The sequence below is a fragment of the Monodelphis domestica genome, chromosome 1, assembly GCF_027887165.1.
Source record: "Monodelphis domestica isolate mMonDom1 chromosome 1, mMonDom1.pri, whole genome shotgun sequence".
Taxonomy (NCBI): Eukaryota; Metazoa; Chordata; class Mammalia; order Didelphimorphia; family Didelphidae; genus Monodelphis; species Monodelphis domestica.
Genome location: NC_077227.1, coordinates 421,184,498 through 421,206,878, shown reverse-complemented (window position 1 = coordinate 421,206,878; position 22,381 = coordinate 421,184,498). Strand labels below are relative to the sequence as shown.

The window sequence follows — 22,381 nt, the reverse complement described above, 5'->3', positions numbered from 1 at the left end:
GGGGAAGGGGATGCAAGAGTTACCTCCACGGCCCTGGTGGCTCCGGCGCTGCTGGAGCGGACCTGGAAGAGGCGGGTGCTGGCGGGGGCCGTCTGCCCACCCTCTCTGGACGTGCCACCTTTGTAGATGATCATCGGCTTACCGCCAAACAGGCTCATCAGGTGGGCAGGCTCCTTGCCCTGCACCACTCGGCTCTAGGAAGAGGCAGTGAAGACGGGGTGTCAGAAGAGGGGTCTGGGGTCAGGGTGGGCATCAGCCTTTTCTTCCTCTACAGAATCCCTCAGACTCTTCTCCCATCACACTCAAGGAAGGTAAAGAGGCATGTGGGATTGTGTATGTCCACATATATGTAACATGAATTCTGTGACAAGGATAGGCTTATACCTGGTAACACCAGCATATAACATGTGTGCTCCTATACAAACATATGTATATTGTATGAACTCTACAAATTCAGTACATGCTAGAAATATGGGTACAGACACGGCATGTGTATGCATGTTGTCGCTTGTGTACATATGCGTGAATGCTATGGTGCTTGCGTACTCCTTACACATGCTGGAATACACATACACGCACACATACCTCCTTATATGTATAAGTATGTATTGCAAGAAATTGGGAGGATTAGGACAGCAAATGGTTAATTTTGGGAACTGAATGAACCCTACAGCCACCATGTTGCAACTCAGTTCTGGAGCTCACTTAGTTTCTCTGTCTATCCAATTATAGACTTAGTCCAAATTCTGTACTGTGAGAAAACTTTATTTAATCATCAGAACTGAAAGAAAACCAGAATGTATTGAACTCAGACCTGCGTGGCTGGGAAACTGGAGCACCTGTACCTCTTGGGTAGAGACCCTTAACAAAGGACCCAGGTTACGAGGACCAGAAACACGGTAAGATCCTATGTCTGATGTAAGGATTTTTCTCATAATTGTCCATCTCAAGCAACCCACATGTCTTATCTGGAAACTGGCCCCATACTGATCAGTCAGTGATTGTTTCCATCTACCTTTGATTGGCTACAGATACTTGGGGAGGAGGAGGTCACTTCCTGCATTCATGGAATTGCACCTGTTCACTCTCCCCTCTCATCTTGGAAAGCCCCTCATCTTTCGTCCAATTAGAAATCAGATTCCCTGATGTTGCATTGTGTCCTTTTATTTAGTTACTCTTACTTGACTAAATTGTTCTTAACATATAAAAGTCTGTCTCCCCCTTTATTAGGGGTAGAGCTCTAAACTGAGGAAGGGGCTTGGTCCTTGTTTGTTGGGCAATTGTCATGCATTGCTTAATAAATTAATACACTCAGAAGATCAAACCTTCATTTCCTCAATCATTTCATCTTTTGCTTGTCACAGAATAAGGTGTACATATTCATACAGGGTAAGGGGGACCGTCGAATAGTTACAAATACATGTGCATATGCAGAAGCACAAGAATGGATATAATCATACCTATGACACAAGTAGGCAGTCGTGTTTGTAAACCTCAAATTTCCTTAGACTTATAAATGTTGGAAATTTCACCATTGGGATATTTCATACTTGGAAAATTTCTTACTGATAGTCTATTGGAATGTAAACCCCATTGGCATGGGAGGTTCCTTCTCCTCCCTTCTTAAGATTACTTTAGGACAGAAACCCTTTGCTGAACAATGGAAAGGACTTTGACCTATGCTTAAGCATAGAACAGGAATTTCTTTGAGTCTTGATTGATTTTAGAATTGATACAATGGAGATACTTGGAATAAATCTCCACCCTATTCAGTCCTAATAGGATTGAGTAAGGGCTGCAGCCTAGATCAAAATTTAATTATTCCAATCTCTACCATACTCAAGTTAACAGGATTTAGAAAGGGCTGTAGCAAAGGAGTATAGATTTAATCATTTGAAAATATGACCTTCAACAGACATGTGCAAAAGCCAGAAACCTCTGGGCGGTCCTGGGTTAAGCGAGAGCCTCCATTGACAGGGAAATTGATGAAGAGTGATTGGTAGATGTGAGGACTGAGGGGAGGCAACTTGGATGGTGCCCTTAAAGATAGGAGGGTCTGGAGACAGAAGGGGGTTGGAGTTTTTGGTCGGGGTGGTTCCTGGGCTCTGAGGAAGCTTGCTCTGAAGGAAGCTGAAGGTGGGGGCCTCTGAGACTGTTTCTCCATTTGGACACGTGAGTAATAGGGACTGATCTCTTTTCTTTGCCCCAGCTATCTAAGGACTTGGGCCTTTTGGCCCAGCCTAAACAGAAGGGGTATTTAAGCCCTATTCCCTTCTCTCCCCTTTCTCTCTCTCTATATATCTCTAATTCCTTTCTTGCTCCTATTGTAATTAAACTCCAAAAAAGGCTGACGGCTGACTTGAGTTTTTCATTAGGAATTACATAGCTGATTCCTTGGCGACCTTAAATTAATATATATCAGTCTTTTAAAGTGATTCCCTTGTAATATGTTGCAAGTATGTGTGTCATTGTATACATGTTTAAATATATGTGTATGCTAGGTAAAACTATGATGATAATATGTAACAATGAGTGCTATAAAACTTTTTTAAAAGAAACGTTTTACATGTGAACTATGTAGAAGTAATGTCCTGTGGATTATTAGCCTAGTGACAAATGACCAATTTATTGAAAATTTATCTTGTATCCACAAAAAAAAGGATGTGTCTGTATTATGGTCATAGATCCAAAGCAGTTGAACATCTATTTAAAGACAGCTGCTTATGAGAGGCTTGATCCCGGCTCCTTCAAGGGAGCCAGTGGGCTTTGGGAAGTCCCCTCCCTATGCTACCCCCCACTCATATCTTTCCCTGTCCCTTCTGAAGGCACTGAAGGTGTCTTGGCATTACTAGGGGAGGGACAGAGCCTACACCATAGCTGCAAATATCTCTCAGGTCAATCCTTGTATCCCCTCCAGTTTGTCCAACATGGAGCAAGCCCCTCCAATGAACCTCTCCACTACTGTATAGGGAATCAGTTATTTTTTGGCTGGTATATGGGAGGATCTAGCTCTGGAGATGAGAATATGACCAAGATTTAGGTGTAAAAGACTACTCACTGATAACATTCAAATGGGGTTGGGTGGAGATATGCCAGGAGCCATCAAAGATCGTGCTGTTTGACACAGTCACACATGGAAACCAGGGACTGCAAAGCAGCCCCCAGGAAGGATGGAAACACCCACTGAAATCTCCCTAAGTAACTTTCCTTATTAACATCCCCTTATTATTGGAATTATTATGATAATTATTCTTACTTGGCCCCTTGCTTGCAGTGTTAATGCAGATGTCCCATTCTGTCCCCCCAGAATATTACCAGGAGATCCCACTTACAAAATTATTCTTATATACCCACTTAGATAGGATCCTCTTTTCTAGGCAGCAAATTTGTGCTCTGAATTCCTCAACATATATCTGGGTCATGTTGATTCTACCCTCTGACCATGCACTTAGCAACAATGTTTTGTTGACTTTCTCCTTAGGCTTCATATCTGTTGTTAGGTTCTATGGAAACAAGTATGTTGAGAATGAAACTGTGTGCTAAATAGATGTGTGATCATAAGGGTATAAAATAAAGCCAAGCCTCAGCCAAGGCAGAGCAGTTTATCCTATGAAACCTGTGCTGCAGCTTGGATAGAAAGCTGTGTTCCATTCATCATTCTGCCGACACCGTCCCACCTCCAAGACCCCATCCCCTATGGGAAGCTGGCCCACCCAACAGCAGAGATATGTTACCTGTACTGGAGTACCACCCAATTCCTCATCCAGCTGTACGGTGAGGATAGCAGCGGTGGCTCGCTCCTCCTGGCTTGAATCAGCCCCCTGCCTAAAAGCAGAAGAATCATCAGCATTAGCATTAGCATTCTCGTTACTGAGGCAGCCATATACTAAAAAGAGCACTGGCCTTACAGTCAGGAGGCCCATCAATAAATGGCCATGTAACCTCAAGACAAATCCCTTCAGCTCTCTTGGCCTTACTCAGGCTTGCCATGAGGAACGAACAGCATATATGTGAGTTGCTAGAATCACTGCCACTTTTCATTTTTTCTGTGTCTTGCAGAGCTCTGCCTTATTCATTATCTCTCCATATCTGTCCATGGCCTCTTGGTATTAGGCACATATTTCCCACTTTAAAGATGAGGAAGGAAATTGAGGCTCTAAGAGAACCACCTCAACCAATATCACATAGTGGGTTAAGAGATGAATTGGGCTGGAACCAAGGCTTCTTTTTTTTTTCCTTTTGAGTTATACATGTATTATCATGCAAAACATATTCCATATTATTCATTGTTATAAGAGAATACTCATATAAAAACCAAAACCCCAAATAAAGACTCAAATAAGCTAAGATGAAAAAGTCTGCTTTGATCTTTGATCTGCATTCTGATTCTAATAGTTCTTTCTTTGGAGGCAGATAGCATTCTTTGTCATAAATCCCTCAAAATTGTCTTAGATCATTCTATTGCTGAGAGTATCACAGTTGATCATCCCACAATATTGCTGTTATTGTGTACAATGTTCTCCTGGTTCTGCTCATTTCACTCTGCATCAGTTCTTGGAGGTCTTTTCAGCTCTTTCTGAATTTCTCCAGTTCATCATTCCTTTCAGCACAATAGTATTCCATCACCATCAGATACCACAATTTGTTCAGCCATTCCCCAATTTATGGACATCTCCTCAATTTCCAATTCTTTGCCACCACAAAAAGGGCTGCTAGGCTTCTTTCTGGCTGATATAATAGAGCTCTTAGAGCCTCCACATGCAATCCTTCTGAAGCTCACACTTTCCCAGAGGATACTAGCCCAAATCCAGGTGACCAAAAAGAGAAAGGAAAAAAGATATAGAAAGACTTCTGAAGGACCAGGTGGTATAGTGGAGAAAGCCTTAGACTTAGCACAAAAAGACCTATACTAGAATACTATACAACCATGGGCAAGTCATTTAATAGCTCTGAGCTTCAGTTTCCTTATCTATGAAATGAGACAATGAGACTCAATGACTTCCACAGTTCCTTCCAATTCAAAATCTAGGAACCTGTAAGTCTTTGCTCTCTAGCCCCGGCTTGGAATGAGCAGCCACTATAGAGAATCTTTGCACAAAGAACAGACTAATTTGTATTATCTCATTCAGCTTCTAAGCATCAAGATCTAAAAGTTCAAATAGCACAGAACCATAATATTTTGGCTTAGAATACCTAGGTGGCATAGTGAATATTATGCCAAACTTGGAGTAAAAAAAAAAAACTAAATTTAAATCCAGCCTTGAGGGGCAGCTAGGTGGCTCAGTGGATTGAGTCAGGTCTGGAAATGGAAGGTCTTGGGCTCAAATCTGGCCTCAGATTCTTCCTAGTTGTGTGACCCTGGGCAAGTCACTTAATCCCCATTGCCTAGCCCTTACTGCCCTTCTGCCTTAGAACCAATACGCAGTATTGATTCTAAGTCAGAAGATAAAGGTTATTTAAAAAAAATAGTATCTACCTTCCAGAGTTGTGAGAATAAGATGATATGTGAGAAGATTTTCAAATCTTAAAGTACCAGATAGATACTATTATTATCATATTGTCCCAGTAGACTACAAGGAATAGTATAATTTTTTTTAAACTTTTTATCCCCAACCACAGGGCATCTAGGTGGTGCAATAGATAGAATGCCAACCCTGTATGCACGAAGACTCATCTTCCTGAGTTCAAATCTGACCCCAGATATTTACTAGCTGAGTGACTCTGGCCAAGACACTTAACCCTATTTGCTTAACTAATGAATCGGAGAAGGAAATGGTGAAAAACTCTGGTATTCTTGCCAAGAAAATCCCAATTGCAATCATGAAGAGTCAAACACAATTGAAATGAAAACAACTGAACAACAATAAAATTCCCAACCAGCAGTCTGAGTAAATACATGGCACTGGGACCACCAGGCTCTGCTGCAATAAGAAGCCTCAAATGCAAGGACAATAATGAGGTCCAGTCATCATGGACCACCATGACCTAAATCTGGAAGGAAGCATCTAATCCCACTCCTCTCATTTCAGATAGAAAAACCAGAGCCCAGAGTCAGGGAGGAATCTGCTAAAGCCTAGGGCAGAGGCAGACTAAAACCAGACTTGTTCCCTCTCAGGGTCAGCCTGATGCCCTTTCCATCAAGTCACAATGCCTGTTGAGTCCATCAGTAGTGTTGATTGACCAAGTGGCCAGCTAAGAGTCCTCCCAAATGATAGTTGTCCCGTCCCATCTCCTCACACCAGGATGCTTACCAGTAATAGATGATTTGTCCCTGTCGGCCAGCATGCTGATAGTTGTACAGAATGATGTAGCAATCACCACCATAGAACTGGCCATAAGTAGAGGGGTTCACTGGAACTTTGTCAGCACCTTCAATCCTCCAGATCTGCCAAGGCAATGAGACAATCAGAGACATGCACAATGCAGGTGGCCTGGAAGATGGGTTGGAAGGCAGAATATAGTCGAGGACTTCTAGTAACAATGGAAAGAGTGAATGTTTGACTTAACATGGAAGATCTGAGTTTGAATACAGACTCCAGCACAGCATTCTAGTGTATTGGCCTTGTACAGAGCATAGCTCTTTTTTAGAGCTTTAGTTTCCTCAACTTTTCAGCGTGGATATTTCCTCCAAGCAATCAATAAGCCTTTATTTAGAGATTACTCCAGATGTGGAGTCAGGAAGACTCCTCTTTATGAATTCAAATCCAGTCTCAGACACTTAACTAGCTCTTTGACCCTGGCTAAATCACTTAATCCTATTTGCCTCAGTTTCTTTCTCTGTAAAATGAGCTGGAGAAGGACAGGGGAAACCACTCAGATATCTTTGCCAAGAAAATCCCAAGTGAGATCATTAAGAGTCAGACACAACTGAAAAACGACTAAACAATAAAACATAGGTAATACTACATTTTAAAAATCAATATGTGGCCTGCAGGGATCCTTATGTATGGATTAGTAGCCCCATTTCTATTTGCGCTTGAATCCAATAGACTAGCCTGTCATTCACTGAAGAGCCATTTTCAACATCATCTTCCACTTGGACTGCCCTAAGTATAGTGCTTGCCCAGAGGCAAGGAGATGGACTAGTAGAATTTTGGACAATCTCCTCTGATACCCCTATTTATATACTAGAAGATATTCTGTGTCATTAACACCCACAGTTGCCACAGCCTTCTAAATCTGTCTGCTGTTCTGCAGCACCATCTGGTGGTCACATAGGGACAGATTTCTCAATATTGGTGACCTTTGTAGAAGCAACCTTAGAGAACATCTAATCCAGATCATTCATTTTACAGATGATGAAACTGAGTTCCAGAGAAGGGGAAATACTTTGCCAGAGTGTGGAGTAGCGTAAAGAGCTGAGCTAGAATCCTGACTGCCCCTTAACACTATATAGCCTTGAGCAAGTTGTCTCCCCTTTTGAGCCTCAGTTTTCCCGTCTGAAACATGAAAATGGATATTAACAACTTCAAAAAGATGTTGTGAGGATCAAATGAGATAGTACTGGTAGAAGAGTTTGAAAACTATTGAATCCAATATTGTTACTGTTGTTATTCAGTCGTTTCAGTCGTGTCTGACTCTTTGTGATTCCATTCAGGGTTTTCTTGGCAATGATACCAGTGTGGTTTGCCATTTTCTCCTCCAGCTCATTTTACAGAGGAGGAAACTGAGGCAAGCAGGATTAAGCAAATTGCCCAGGGTTACACAGCTAGTTTCAAATTTGAACTCAGGGAAAGAATGCTATCCACATCAAGAGAAAGAACTATGGGAATAGAATCTCAGAAGAAAAACAAATGACTTATCACTTGTTTATATGGCATATGATTTGGGGTTTGAGTTTTTAAAGATTGCTCTGTTGAAAAAATGAATAATATGGAAATAGGTATCACAACATTTGTATAACCCAGTGGAAGTGCTTGTTGACTCCAGGAGTGGAGAGGGATGGAAAATGAATCATGGAAACATGGAAAAATATTTTTTAAATAAAATAAAAAAATTGAACTCAGGTCTTTCTGACTCTAAGCCCAACTTTCTATCTAATGTCCACTGAGTTCAACCTAAATGTTTATTATTCTAACTATTGGTCAAGATTTTCCAGCAAGCTAGTGGCTCAGCTGGAAGGAGAAATCAAGTCTTTTGACCTTGCCTCCTACACCAGACTGGCTGAAGTTTCCCAACTCTAAATGATTTAAAACAATAATAATAAATAAATAAAAACTGCTTTGAGGAAGGAATGAAGCCAATTAGAAACTTTCCACAATTGAATCTGACTCAAACTCTCAAGATTCTTACTATAAAGGTCAAGTGGGATAGAATGTCAAGACTGGAAGTCAGAAGCTCCCAAATCAAAACCTGCCTCTGATATTTTTTAGCTGTGTGACCTGGGGCAACGCATTACATCTTTCTGAGGTTCAGTTTTCTCATTCCTAAGATGAGAAATATTGCACAGGAAAGCACTCTGCTAGCTTTAAAGTCATTAGTGTTAAGGGATAATGTGAAAATACTTTTTAGCTTTGGTTACAAAGATGTCCGTGAAATTATTGTGTACCAAAATGTACATCAGTCAGCTAGGTGGGATAGGGGACCGTACACTGGACCTGAAGCCAGGAAAACCTGAATTTGAGTCTAGTTATTCAAACTGGCTATTCAATCCTGGGAAAGTCACTTATCTTCTGTATGCCTCAGTTTTCTCAACAGTAAATGAAGATAATATAGCACCTACCCCCTAGGATCATTGTGAGTATAAAATGAGATGATATTTATCAAACATTTTACATGATATTTGTAAAATGCTTTACAAACTTCAAAATACAAGCTATTATTTTGTTATTGTTGTTTTAAAGTACCATGTAACATAACACAAAACAACACAACAAAATATATTCAGATCTATTTCCCTAACATGTCTGGAGTCTGAAAGGCCAGTGTTTCAATGGAAGGACTGTAGGATTGGGTTGGAAGCACTCCCTCCCTCCTCCTCTGCTCTCCAGCCCCAATGTTTCCATCCACAAGGTACCTGCTTCTGGCCAGTGCCATCATCTTCCATGCCATGCTGGGCGGCCATGGCTGTGGAGTTGTGCAGAGTGGCAGCATCGAAGGGCACCCGCTCAACATTGGCAATATGACTGGAAATGTAAGCCACTCCCAGACCCTGGGTCTGATCCCGTTCCCTCCAGTTCTTGAAAAATTGCTTGAACAGTGGGGTCTCACCTTCTTCTGGGAGGACTTCGATCTGGGGAGGAACAAGGCACAAGAAAGCATGATAAAGGGGTTTACGCTGTATCCCCTGGATCTCTTGGGATCCCAAGAGAATAGAGAATTAAGTCTACCCTTAAGTATCAATAAATTCCTCTCTGCAGAAGTAGAGTACTCTGAGTATGAAATAGTGTATATACTATGAGGCATAACTGATGTGTTGGTTGGCTTTGCTGAACTGCTTTTTCCCTTTCATTCTTCTTTCAACCTTTGTTAGAAATAATGGCTTACTGGGTAGGTGAATGAAGTGGGGAGGAGACATATTTACAAACGAAAACAAAAGATATCAATAAGAATGAGATTCTCAGGGGCAGCTCAGTGGATTGAGAGCCAGGTCTAGAGATGGGAGATCCTGGGTTCAAATTTGACCTCAGATACTTCCTAGCCATATGACCCTGGTAAAGTCACCTAACCCCCATTTGCCTAGCTCTTACTGATCTTCTGCCTTGGAACCAATACACAGTATTGATTCTAAGATGGAAAGTGAGGGTTTAAAAAAAATGAGGTTCTCAGAAGAGAATCAATTAATTCAGCCTGAAGATGCCCTGGATCAGATACAAAAGTATTTATACAGATGTGTTATTTCTCCCTACATAAGCTCATAAAGGGCAGGGACCATTTTCTTTTTGTCTTAGTAATTCCCCTGACCCAGCAATAAGCACAGTGCCCAGGATATAAAAAGTACCTAATAAATTCTTGATGATAAATGATTGAATCATGATCATTTTGGTTCCTAGAAATCCTAGATCCCAATTCCATGATTGGACAGGGAACTCCAAAGGTTTAGAGGAGATTTACTGAGAGTCAAAACTGGAACAATAAAATTCTGAATTCAATTCAAAGAAAATGTATTAAGTGTCGTCTGTGTGTCATGCACCATGCTAGGCCATGGGGGAGATACAAAGTTTAGAGAAAGCACCTTGTCTACCCTTACTGAGCTCATATCTATAGACTATATATAGATACACACTTAGCAGAATCTATATAAAAGGAATATAAAAGGCAGAGACCATGCCTTACACTTCCCTGGGCTCCTCCTCTCAGATGCTAAACAGCCAGTAGTTATTTTGCTACTCACTTGTTTACCTTGACCTCCTTCCCCATTTTCTAATGCTGCTCCCCTAGGTAGGCTCCCTTCCCTAGATTCAGCTGTTCCTTATTGGTCCAGGTCTTGGGACAAAGGGATAAGCACCCCATGCTTGAACTGTCCCCCTCCTCCCCAGGCACAAAGGCATCAGTGTCTCACCTGAGTCTCCCTGCGATAGTTCATCTTGGAGATGAAGTCAGAGGCACTTTTGAGAGCAGCCTTCCTCTCCTCCATGTTAGCTTGTTTGCCTGTGGAGGAGTGAAGGGGAACCTTTCAAGCTGGAAGATTTCAGGAGAAAGTTTCCTGTCTGACCACACTGGAAGAGTAGGGAGGCTCAGCTCACAGACATAGTTCTAGGATTCTGAGGGAACCCTCGACCTTCTTGACAATCAGCAGCATTCAAGACCCTGAAAGAAGAGATCTCAGCCCTCCTAAGATATTCATTATCTGGGTTTGTACCCAGCCATCACAGCTGGGACCCAGCTTGCTCTGATGTCTCCTGAAGGGGTCAAGAGTCACAGGGAATCAGGCACTCCCTATCTTCCTTGGTTTATTCATCATTAACCTCCCTAAACACTTCTTTTCCTGAATAGGATATCACTTTCCACACCCCTGAGAAAGCCAACACCCAGGGATTTTATTCTATCGCTGTACTAGGCTGCCTCTCCAGGAATCTCTGGAGTGACTGGCTTATAGTCCTAATGTGCACTATAAGAAAAGGTTTTCCAGGCAAGCTTCTATTCCTCTGCCTTCTCCTTCACCCAATAGACACAGTTTCTAGACAAGACTAAAGCTGTCTAGAATCACTGAATTTGGGTATCTTATTACAAATGAGATCTGAGATGTTTTCTATCCTAACCAGAGTCTGCCCTCCCTCATTTCTCAGGCACCTTTCCAGACATAGATCTTCCCATTGGTGCCATGGTCCAGGATGAAGCAGTCATCAGAGCTCAGGGCTGCCTGAGAGAAGGGGTTCTCATCAGCCACCAAGGACACAGTCATGGTCCCAGCACCATTGGAAACCTGTTAGGGAAGAGAACAGGACAGGGTCACCATCTGCCTGCCCAGCCCTTAAAAGGGGCTCTAGGCTTTTTCCCTGAGACAGTAGAGAGTCGACATTTGCACTTAGTGACCATCTCACCCCCAGACTCTGCAGAGCCAGATTCCGAACCAGGAGCCAAATTCCAAGTTACCACTCTCTTACACTAGCTGCCTCCAAGTGGGACTAAAGTGGGGGCAGCTAGGTAGCACAGTGGATAAAGCACTAGGTCTGGAGTTGGGAGGACCTGGGTTCAAATCTAGCCTTAAGACATGACCCTGGGCAGGTTACTTGCCTAACCCTTGTTGCTCTTCTGTCTTAGAAATGGTATTTGTTAGACCATGGGACCAACACCCCCCTTTCCCCAGTCCCTACTGAAGCAGCCCCTCCCCTCCTCTCAGCACTGTCCAAACAGAAACAAAGACCCAGCAAAACCTAGCAGAACACCAGAACTATTTTTTCCTTAGCCCATCCTGCATGGCTGGACACCATTCCTGAGAACTAGCCCCACCAACCCCAGAGACCAAGACTCCTCATCCTTTAAGGACTATCCAATGAGGTTGGTCCCACCTTGATCAATAGAAGCAATCTGGGTTACCTCATCCCTACACCTCCTATTCTTCCAATCCTATAAGAGATTAAACCCATCTCCTCTCAGGTGGAGATTCAGCAGCCACCTTTACTGGTGTTGAACTCTCCCCCTCCCCCCTCACTATTCCCTAGGACGCCACAGCACCAGGACCACCCCTCTTTGCCCCTCCTTACCTCCAATAAATCCTTGTTATATTACCTCTGCCTCCTTCCCTCCAATTCCCACCCACCCCCAGTCTTTCCTCCAATAAAGCTTCACTACACCACACTATTCTTGTCACATTGGTATTTCAGGCAAACCCCCATCAGTCAGACTGGCAGTACTAAGATGGAGAGTATTTAAAAATAAATAGATAAACAAATGGAACCAAAGCACCCAAACAGCAGCATTTGTTTTCTATGTGTTTCAATAGTAGGTTAAAACTTCTAAAGCTCTTTCTTGGTTATTCTCTCCTTTTGTCTTCACAACACACAAGAAAAGGTAGTTAGGGTTGTTTGTTCTCCCCAACTGGAAAGAAGAGAGACCTGAGGTTTGGGAGGGTGGAAGTCATTTCTCCAAGGTCATATCAAATTAGTGCCAAAGCCCTAACAAGACCCCAGATTCCTTGATTTTTCCAGTTTAATGTTTATTTTTCTACAATGTACTGTTTAAGCCCAGGGGTGTTCCTGATTGCTGTACTCTATATTTGGAGTGGAACATCTGGTAAAGACTATGCTGAGCTTTTGGAGTCCAGAACTCTGCTTAGGAGCCAGTTTGAAAAGACTGCTGAGTTAAGTAACAGTGACCCTTCCTTCACTCCTATCTAACCCTCCAGGTTACATCTGCTTGGACCACTTTCCATACTAAGTCCACAATAGCCAGATCCCTTGTCCCAACTATTTCTCCATACCTTGTAATAAAAATAAAAGGAAGTTTACACAATTTTTAATTCTTAGAAAGTACTTTCTATCTATGGCTTCATTTGGCCCTCACAACAACCCTAGTGAGTGGGCAGAATATATATTATTAACCCCATTTAATTCTCAGATGAGGAATATGAAGTTTAGGATTAAGGAGTTAAGTGACCAACCCATGGCCACACAGATAAAAAGTAGCAGAGCCAAATTTCAAGCCCAATGATTGGCTCCAAATTCAGGATTTTTTCACCTACACCATATGCTTACCTTGTAGAGTTTAGCAAGTCTGCGATTGACTGTATCCTCCACGATGGTGTCATCTGGGCTATCAGGAAGAGTGGGCTTGGGTCCCAGGACCTATTAGAAATGTACAGAGGGGAAAATGAGCTTCTGGGCACAGGCAAACAATGTGGGAGGCTCCTAGTTACCAGGTGTAGATGGCTCAGGTCCTCAGATGGAACAGCTTGAGTTGAAAAGAACTAGGAGGGATGAGGACAAAGTTATAAGAGAAAGAGGGATGTAAGGGAAAAGTTCCTAATAATCAGAGAGTGAATTGGCTATTTCAGGAAGTTGAAAGTTCAATATCACCAGAGGATTTCTAAAAGGAAGGTGAGGGATAACTAACCCTCTGAGACCCCATCCCACTCTGAAATCCTATGGGATTTTCCCCAAAACCTGATTACTAATAGCTACATCTCTACATTCTTTCCACTTGGACATTAGACACTAAGGACAAGCACATCAAGGGGTCACTGAGTATATGTATTACAGGCCTCTTAATATATAGGCCTTTCCATTATGAGAAGGAAGAAGCAAAAAGGTCCCAAGACACCAGTCAGAGCCCCAAGGCATGATCTCTTTGGGAAAGGAAGTGTTTTAGGGAGCTTGTTTCTCAGTCAGGCACCTAAATGATGTCCCCACAGAGCAGTGCACCAAAATATGAGGCTCATAGTCCTATCATGTACCAAAATACAGGTGGATTTACAGTTAGCAATCCTAAAAAATACACAGCTTTGAGATGAACCACAGGAAGAAGTTAAACTGCCTAAAAGATAGTCCCTGGGAAATTTGGTTGATCTACAGTGACCATAGGGTCAAAAGCTAAAAGGCAACATTAAACCAATCTATACTCACTCTCTCTGTCTGTCTCTGTCTCTGTCTCTGTCTCTGTCTCTGTCTGTCTCTGTCTCTGTCTCTGTCTCTCTCTGTCTCTGTCTCTCTCTGTTTCTGTCTCTCTCTCTCTCTGTCTCTCTCTGTCTCTCTCTGTCTCTGTCTCTCTCTGTCTCTCTCTCTGTCTCTGTCTCTGTCTCTCTCTGTCTCTGTCTCTCTCTGTCTCTGTCTCTCTCTGTCTCTGTCTCTGTCTCTCTCTGTCTCTGTCTCTCTCTGTCTCTCTCTGTCTCTCTCTGTCTCTGTCTCTCTCTGTCTCTGTCTCTGTCTCTCTCTGTCTCTGTCTCTCTCTCTCTGTGTCTCTCTCTCTGTCTTTCTCTCTGGTTCTGGATGGCTCTCTCTCTGTCTATCAGTCTGTCTCTCTCTCTCTCTGTCACAACACCCACTTCACTATGTATCAAATGTCAATAACAAGTTAGGAGGCTCACCTGGAGCATCTTCTCAGGCTCTGCTCCCTCCTCTGAAACGTGCACCTTGGCCCGGCCACTCCGCTCATTGTCACGGATGCCCTTGGACACTTGGGTGGCCCTGAGCCTTTCAAAACGGTTGCTCTTACTGCCACACCACTGATAGATGTCCTGCAAGGCACAGAACAAACATAAAGCTATACAGTCAGATCAGCAAACTCAGGTACAAGAGCAGAAGTTAGTTGTGCCAACCTTCTCTCTGCTGTCTCAAGAGCAAGAAACACAAGCAAAACTCAAGCTGCATGTGAACACACACAGAGAGACCCAGGTATTCACATATGAAGGCATATCCCTGTATTACACAAGAAGAATGGGCATACATTGTACCTGTATTACACAAAGATACTTTCAGGAAAACATTTTCAGAAAAATCTGGGAAGACTTAAACGAACTGATGCAAGGTGAAATGAACAGAACCAGGAGAACATTAGACACAGTAATCACAGTATTATACAATGATCAATTGCAAATGACTTTGCTATTCTCAGGATTACAATGATTTAAGACATTTCTGAAGGACTTATATATCAAAATGCTATCCCCTCCAGAAGAAGAACTTATAAAGACTGAATGCAAATCAAAGCATACTTTTTTTTACTTTATTATTCTTGGGTTTTTTGGTCTGTGTTTTCTTTCACAACATGGTTAATATGGAAATATTTTGCATGATTGCACATATAGAATCTATATCAAATTGTTTGCCTTCTCGAGGAGGGTAATGGAGAGAAGAAAGAGAAAAAGAGAGATTTTGGAACTCAAAAATTAAAAAAATGAATGCTAAGAATTTTGGTTTACGAAGAAAGATAAAAATTGACAAACACATATGCATACATCTGGGTCCATATTTGTGTGCTAGTATAAGAGGTATATTATACATCTGTGTGTATGTGTATATATATGTATGTACATATACATATATACATAATGAGCATAGGTTGGCATGTGATCATATAATTCCCATGTAATATATGTATGTCTAAACACATGTTTTCTCTGTTGGTCTATATTAGCAGAGGAGATTTTTTTCTTGGGAATTCCTCATGCCAGTGAAATCACAGATCCAATCAAAATAGTGATGATGATGATGCACATCCATGCATATATTTTCTTGTATGTATGTCCATGTACCCGGGTCTACATAGGCCTGACTGTTTGCAAGTATGTGCATGCTTATACTGATGTGAATGTGCCTGACTCTCTTTACAGGTAGGTGAGGATATAGTCATGTCTTCCTTATCTGCAATAAGCCCAAGCCCTACTGTGACAGCCTTTGGAAAAAGCCAGCTGAGAGCAGATGGCACTTGTGCCATGAAATACAGGTGTCTAAGGAAAGGACTCAGCAACAAATGGAGTAATAGAGGGAGGCAGTGAGGACTGAGAAGGACACTTACATTCCCCAAGTCAAGGATGAAGCAGTCACCGTTGTTGAAGCTATCCCATGTGACAGGCACCTCTGTGGCCCGGGGCGTTCGACGTCCTTTCACCTTGAACAGTCTCTGCACAGACACCTCATTGGGCACAACGTGCTTGAAGCCAGAGGCCACACCACCTTTCTGTAAGATAGAGGGGAAGTACGAAAAAAATTACTTCTTGGGGAGAAGTACAGAAGGCCAAGGAGGACTGAACAGAAGGGTCTGCTGCCTCCACTATCTTTTTTTTTTAAATTTTATATTTTATTTGATCATTTCCAAGCATTATTCATTAAAGACAAAGATCATTTTCTTTTCCTCCCCCCCCCACCCCCCACAAACCCCATAGCCGATCCGTGATTCCACTGGGTATCACATGTGTTCTTGATTCGAACCCACTGTCATGTTGTTAGTATTTGCATTAGAGTGTTTGTTTAGAGTCTCTCCTCAGACATGTCCCCTCAACTGCTGTAGTCAGGCCGTTGCTTTTCCCCGGTGTTTCTACTCCCACAGTTTGTCCTCTGCTTATGAATAGTGTTTTTCTCCTAGATCCCTGCAGATTGTTCAGGGACATTACACCGCCCCTAATGGAGAAGTCCATTACATTCGATTATACCACAGTGTGTTTGTCTCTGTGTACAATGTTCTCCTGGTTCTGCTCCTCTCGCTCTGCATCACTTCCTGGAGGTCGTTCCAGTCTCCATGGAATTCCTCCACTTTATTATTCCTTTTTGCACAATAGTATTCCATCACCAACATATACCACAATTTGTTCAGCCATTCCCCAATTGATGGGCATCCCCTCATTTTCCAGTTTTTGGCCACCACAAAGAGTGCAGCTATGAATATTCTTGTACAAGTCTTTTTCTCCATTATCTCTTTGGGGTACAGACCCAGCAGTGCTATGGCTGGATCAAAGGGTAGACAGTCTTTTGTTGCCCTTTGGGCATAGTTCCAAATTGCCCTCCAGAATGGTTGGATCAGTTCACAACTTCACCAGCAATGAATTAATGTCCCTACTTTGCCACATCCCCTCCAGCATTCATTACTTTCCTTTGCTATCATGTGAGTCAATCTGCTAGGTGTGAGGTGATACCTCAGAGTTGTTTGATTTGCATCTCTCTGATTATAAGAGTAGAATACTTTTTCATGTGCTTATTAATAGTTTTGATTTCTTTATCTGAAAACTGCCTATCCACGTCCCTTGCCCATTTATCAATTGGAGAATGGCTTGGATTTTTGTACAATTGTTTTAGCTCTTTATAAATTTGAGTAATTAAACCTTTGTCAGAGGTTTCTATGAAGATTTTTTCCCAATTTGTTGTTTCCCTTCTGATTTTAGTTACATTGGTTTTGTTTGTACAAAAGCTTTTTAATTTGATGTAGTCAGATTATTTATTTTACATTTTGTGACTTTCTATGTCTTGCTTGGTTTTAAAGTCTTTCCCTTCCCAAAGGTCTGACATGTATACTATTCTGTGTTTACCCAATTTACTTATGGTTTCCTTCTTCATGTTTAAGTCATTCACCCATTTTGAATTTAACTTGGTGTAGGGTGTGAGATGTTGATCTATTCCTAATCTCTCCCATACTGTATTCCAATTTTCCCAGCAGTTTTTATCGAATAGTGGATTTTTGTCCCAAAAGCTGGGATCTTTGGGTTTATCGTATACTGTCTTGCTGAGGTCACTTGCCCCCAGTCTATTCCACTGATCCTCCTTTCTGTCTCTTATCTAGTACCAAATTGTTTTGATGACTGCTGCTTTGTAATATAGTTTAAGGTCTGGGACTGAAGGCCCATTTGTGTTTTTTTTTTTCATTATTTCCCTGAATATCCTTGATCTTTTGTTATTCCAAATGAACTTTGTTATGGTTTTTTCTAAATCAGTAAAGAAATTTTTTGGGAGTTCAATGGGTATGGCACTAAATAGATAAATAAGTTTGGGTAGGATGGTCATTTTTATTACATTGGCTCGTCCTATCCATGAGCAGTTAATGTTTTTCCAATTGCTCAAGTCTAGTTTTAGTTGTGTGGAGAGTGTTTTGTAGCTGTGTTCATATAGTTCCTGTGTTTGTCTCGGGAGATAGATTCCTAGGTATTTTATTTTGTCTAAGGTGATTTTGAATGGGATTTCTCTTTCTAGTTTTTGCTGCTGAGCTGTGTTGGAGATATATAGAAATGCTGATGACTTAATGTGGGTTTATTTTGTATCCTGCAACTTTGCTAAAGTTGTTGATTATTTCAATTAGCTTTTTGGTTGAATCTCTAGGATTCTTTAAATAGACCATCACGTCATCCAAAACCAGGCAGGTCAAAAACAGAGAAAGAAAACTATAGACCAATCTCCCTAATGAATATAGATGCAAAAATCTTAAATAGGATACTAGCAAAAAGACTCCAGCAAGTGATCAGAAGGGTCATCCACCATGATCAAGTAGGATTTATACCAGGGATGCAGGGCAGGTTCAATATTAGGAAAACCATCCACATAATTGACCACATCAAAAAGCAAACCAACAAAAACCACATGATTATCTCAATAGACGCAGAAAAAGCCTTTGATAAAATACAACATCCATTCCTATTAAAAACCCTAGAAAGCATAGGAATAGAAGGGTCGTTCCTAAAAATAATAAACAGTATATATCTAAAACCATCAGCTAATATCATCTGCAATGGGGATAAACTAGATGCATTCCCAAAAAGATCAGGAGTGAAACAAGGATGCCCATTATCACCTCTATTATTTGACATTGCACTAGAAACACTAGCAGTAGCAATTAGAGAAGAAAAAGAAATTGAAGGCATCAAAATAGGCAAGGAGGAGACCAAGTTATCACTCTTTGCAGATGACATGATGGTCTACTCCACTATCTTTTTAACCCCAAAATGTTCTCTTAGGAATTCTCCCTGCATCCATTACAAATGCTAGAGATGCAACCCATCGGCCTCACTACACTTACTAGTTATATGACCTTAGACAAGTCCTTTAACCTCATTGAGACTCAGTTTCCTCATCAATAAAATAGAGATAATAATATTAGCTACCTAATGATATTTTTTTAGTGAGGAAAATGGAAGAGAAGGGGAAAGAAGGAAGGAACCAACCAACCAACCACCAAATGAACAAAGAAAGGAAGGAAGGAAGGAAAAAAGGAAAGGAGCATGGCATAAGAGAAAGGACACTAAATTTAGAATCTGATTACCTGGGTTTGGATTCTACCTCTGCTATTAACTACACTTGACCTTTGGCTATTCATTTAACCATTCTGAGCCTTAGTTTTATCATCTATAAAATGGAGATACTAATATTGTCTACCTCATAGGATTGCAACCAAAATGCTCTATAAATCTAAATTGTAGTACTATGAATAAATGCTACACATCCCTATAGTATGGTGGATAAAACACTGTTTGATTTGGAGTCAGAGAACCTGAGTTGAAATAGGAGCTCTGCAACTTACTACCAGTCAATGAGCATTTATTAAGTACCTACTAAGTACTAGGGACACAAAAGACAAAATAAGACAAACACTGTCCTCAAGGAGTTTACATTCTACTGAAGGTTTACTACATTTTTCACAAATAAGTAAATACAAGATATAGGCAAAATAAATAAAAAATGATAGGGTGGCCAGAACAACTAAAAGGGGAACTCAGAAAAAACCTCCTGAAGGAGAAGGAACTTGAACTGAAGGGTGAAAGGGGTTCCAAAAAGTAGAAGAGAGGAATTAGAAGGGACAGTTTGTGCAAGCACATAAAGTCAGGATATTGGATGTCATACATACAAGAAGGTAAGTAGAACGCTGTGTATGAAAAGAAGAGCAATGTATCATCAGCCCAGAAAAATAAATAGATGAAAATTATATGATGAAGCTACTTTCAGCACCATCAGAAGAGTCTCTATCTGATCTGAGAAATAATTGGGAACTACTGAGAGGAAGGGAAAGAGGGGTAGGGTTAGATGCAAATTTCCTTCACACTAATATATTTTTATCTTTTCACCTCTTCTTCTTCTTTATTCCTCATAAATCTCCTTTTTGTTCTCTCCATAACCTCCAATCCCCCCATCCTTCAATAGTATCCTAGGTTATAATCCTTTTCTGGCTAAACTCTCCCCTTCCCAATCTTCTCTTCCCTTAGTGAACTAGTTCAACAACTCACTAACGTCTACTCTTGAATCCCATGTTCCCTTGTCCTATAATTGTTCATACCTGACCAAATCAAAACCCTAGATTACTCCCACTTTTACTCCACTTCCTTTGTTCTTACTCAAAGGTTACTGGAACAGAACTTCAGGAAATTACAAAAACATTCTTAGTAAGGCTCATTGAGAATTTGTTAGCTAATCTCAATTGCTGCAAGGAAATCTCCCTACTCATCTTGATTCCTAGTCTTCTCCTTTCTCCTCAATCCTCCCTTAGCATCCCCTTTTCCCATCCTCTCAGCTAAGGACCCTATCTCATACTTCACTTTAAAAACTGAGAACAGAGACAGCTGAAAGGGCACCAGTTCTAAAGCTAGGAGGATCCAGGTTCAAATCTGGCCTCAGATACTTCCTAGCTATATGTGACTTGAGTAAGGTCACTTAACCCTGACTGCCTAGCCCTTGTTGCTCTTCCATCTTAGAATGGATACTAATAGAAGATAAGGATTTAAAAGATAAAATAAAATAAATTGAGAACATTCAATGAGAGCTCCCTTTCCCCCCCTTCATTTTAAAGGATTCTTGGAGAGGTTCCAGATTTTGTTGCTACTGAACTGCCATCTGGACTTTACCTCCCTTTCTTCTTCATCTTACATCTAATGTTATATTTCTCCACTACTTCCTTCATTCGGTGATAATGAGATGGTCCTTCTGTTTGTTAAGTCATCTCCTCTTCATATACCTTTGATCCTATACCTTTCCATCTTCTCCAGTAGGTTGCCGTCAACCCCACTATCTAATTTTCAGTCTCTCCCAATCTACAGTTTTTTCATTGCTGCCTATAAACATGCCTATGTTTCCCCCACTCTTAAAAAGCTCCCCTCTTCCCTTACACTCCTCTAAATCCTCTGCAATTTAGCATCCAACCTTATTGTTTAATTAAAAATGATTTTTCCAGTTACCAATAATCTCAATTGCCAAAAGTAAACGCTCCTCATTCCTAATCTTTATCATAAAAAACAAAAACAAAAAAACCCCAAAAGACTCATGAGCATTTGAGACTATTGCTTTTTTTTTTTCCTGGATACTCTGGGTTTTTGAGACTCTGCTCTCTGTTAGTTCTTCCTCCACTCGTCTGATTGTTCCTTCAGTCTTTATAGATATTCATTTATGTCCCCCAGTGCCCTCTCTTGGTCCCACTACTCTCTTTTCTCTGTACTCTCTCACTTGATAATGAGATCAGCTCTGTCAATGATTTCCAGATCTATTTATCCAATTTCTTGCATATATCCCCATATCTCCACACACACAGCTACAACCCTAGTCCATACCCTCATAACATCTTGCCTGAACTACTGCAATAACCTTTCAATCGAATTCCCTGCTTTGAATCTTTCCCCATTCCAATCTATCCTACACACGGCTTTAGAACTGTTTTTCTGTCAGCCTCTCTCTTCGATAAACTCCAATGATACTACCTCTACTATCAAATAGAAGTCAAATAAAAACCCTTTTGTTTGGCATTAAATAGCCTTTGCTACCTGATTCCTTTCTATCTTTCTATTATTTTAAGACATCTCTCCCTCTCCATACTCTACGGTCCAGCCATAGTGGCCTGCTTGCTGTTTCTCACACACACCACTCCATTTCTTAATTCCCAAGCTTTGCACTGACTGTCCCCCATACCTGGAATGCTGTCCCTCCTGATTTCCACCTGACAGAATCCATGGCTTTCTTCAAAAGTCAGCTCAAGAGCCACTTCCAATTAGAGGCTCACTCACCCCACAGCCCTCCCCACCCCTGCCAACGGCTAGTCCTTTCCCCTCTAAGGTTACCTTGTATCTACTCTGTATGTATCTTGTATAATTATGCTTATGTTGTATCTCCCACTAGAATGTAACATCCCGGAGGGAAAATGCTGGTTTTGCTTTGCTTTTCTATCCCTCGTCCTAAACAGTACCTGGCATATAGTAAATGATTAATAAATGCTTGTTGATGGATGCCGAGGCTTCAGTTTCTTCTGCAAAATGAGGGTACTGGGTTGGGGAAATTCTTGGGATCTTTTAAACTCTAACGTTCTGCATACCAAGTTGCCTTTTCAGTCTAATGTTTGGCTTTCTATGAACATTCTAAGTTCTAATACTGTGTTGTAAGGTCCCTCCCAGGTCTACAATCTATGTTCTATTGTCATTTATTGAACAAGAAGTTATTAAATTAAAAGCGATCTTTGTGTAAGACATAGTGCTAAGTGCTGGAGAGAAAGGGGGGGGGGGGCGATCATTCCTGGCTTCAAGGAGTTCACACTCCACTGAAGAGGGCTA

At 41.3% G+C, this 22,381-nt stretch overlaps 1 protein-coding gene across 5 annotated transcripts in view; it reads right to left on the bottom strand.

Moving 5' to 3' along the window:
• The window catches only part of GSN (gelsolin), an 89,293-nt gene that overhangs the window by 11,243 nt on the left and 55,669 nt on the right, over positions 1–22,381 (bottom strand). For all 5 annotated transcript variants that reach the window (XM_007474579.3, XM_056812038.1, XM_007474578.3 and 2 more), the window contains exons 4-12: positions 15,895–16,056; positions 14,465–14,614; positions 13,137–13,226; positions 11,233–11,365; positions 10,502–10,590; positions 9,017–9,232; positions 6,252–6,385; positions 3,735–3,825; positions 24–194 (exon numbers count right to left, since the gene is read on the bottom strand). In XM_007474579.3, coding sequence (XP_007474641.2) covers positions 24–194; positions 3,735–3,825; positions 6,252–6,385; positions 9,017–9,232; positions 10,502–10,590; positions 11,233–11,365; positions 13,137–13,226; positions 14,465–14,614; positions 15,895–16,056 — 1,236 coding nt within the window. The remainder of the gene's footprint in view (positions 1–23; positions 195–3,734; positions 3,826–6,251; positions 6,386–9,016; positions 9,233–10,501; positions 10,591–11,232; positions 11,366–13,136; positions 13,227–14,464; positions 14,615–15,894; positions 16,057–22,381) is intronic.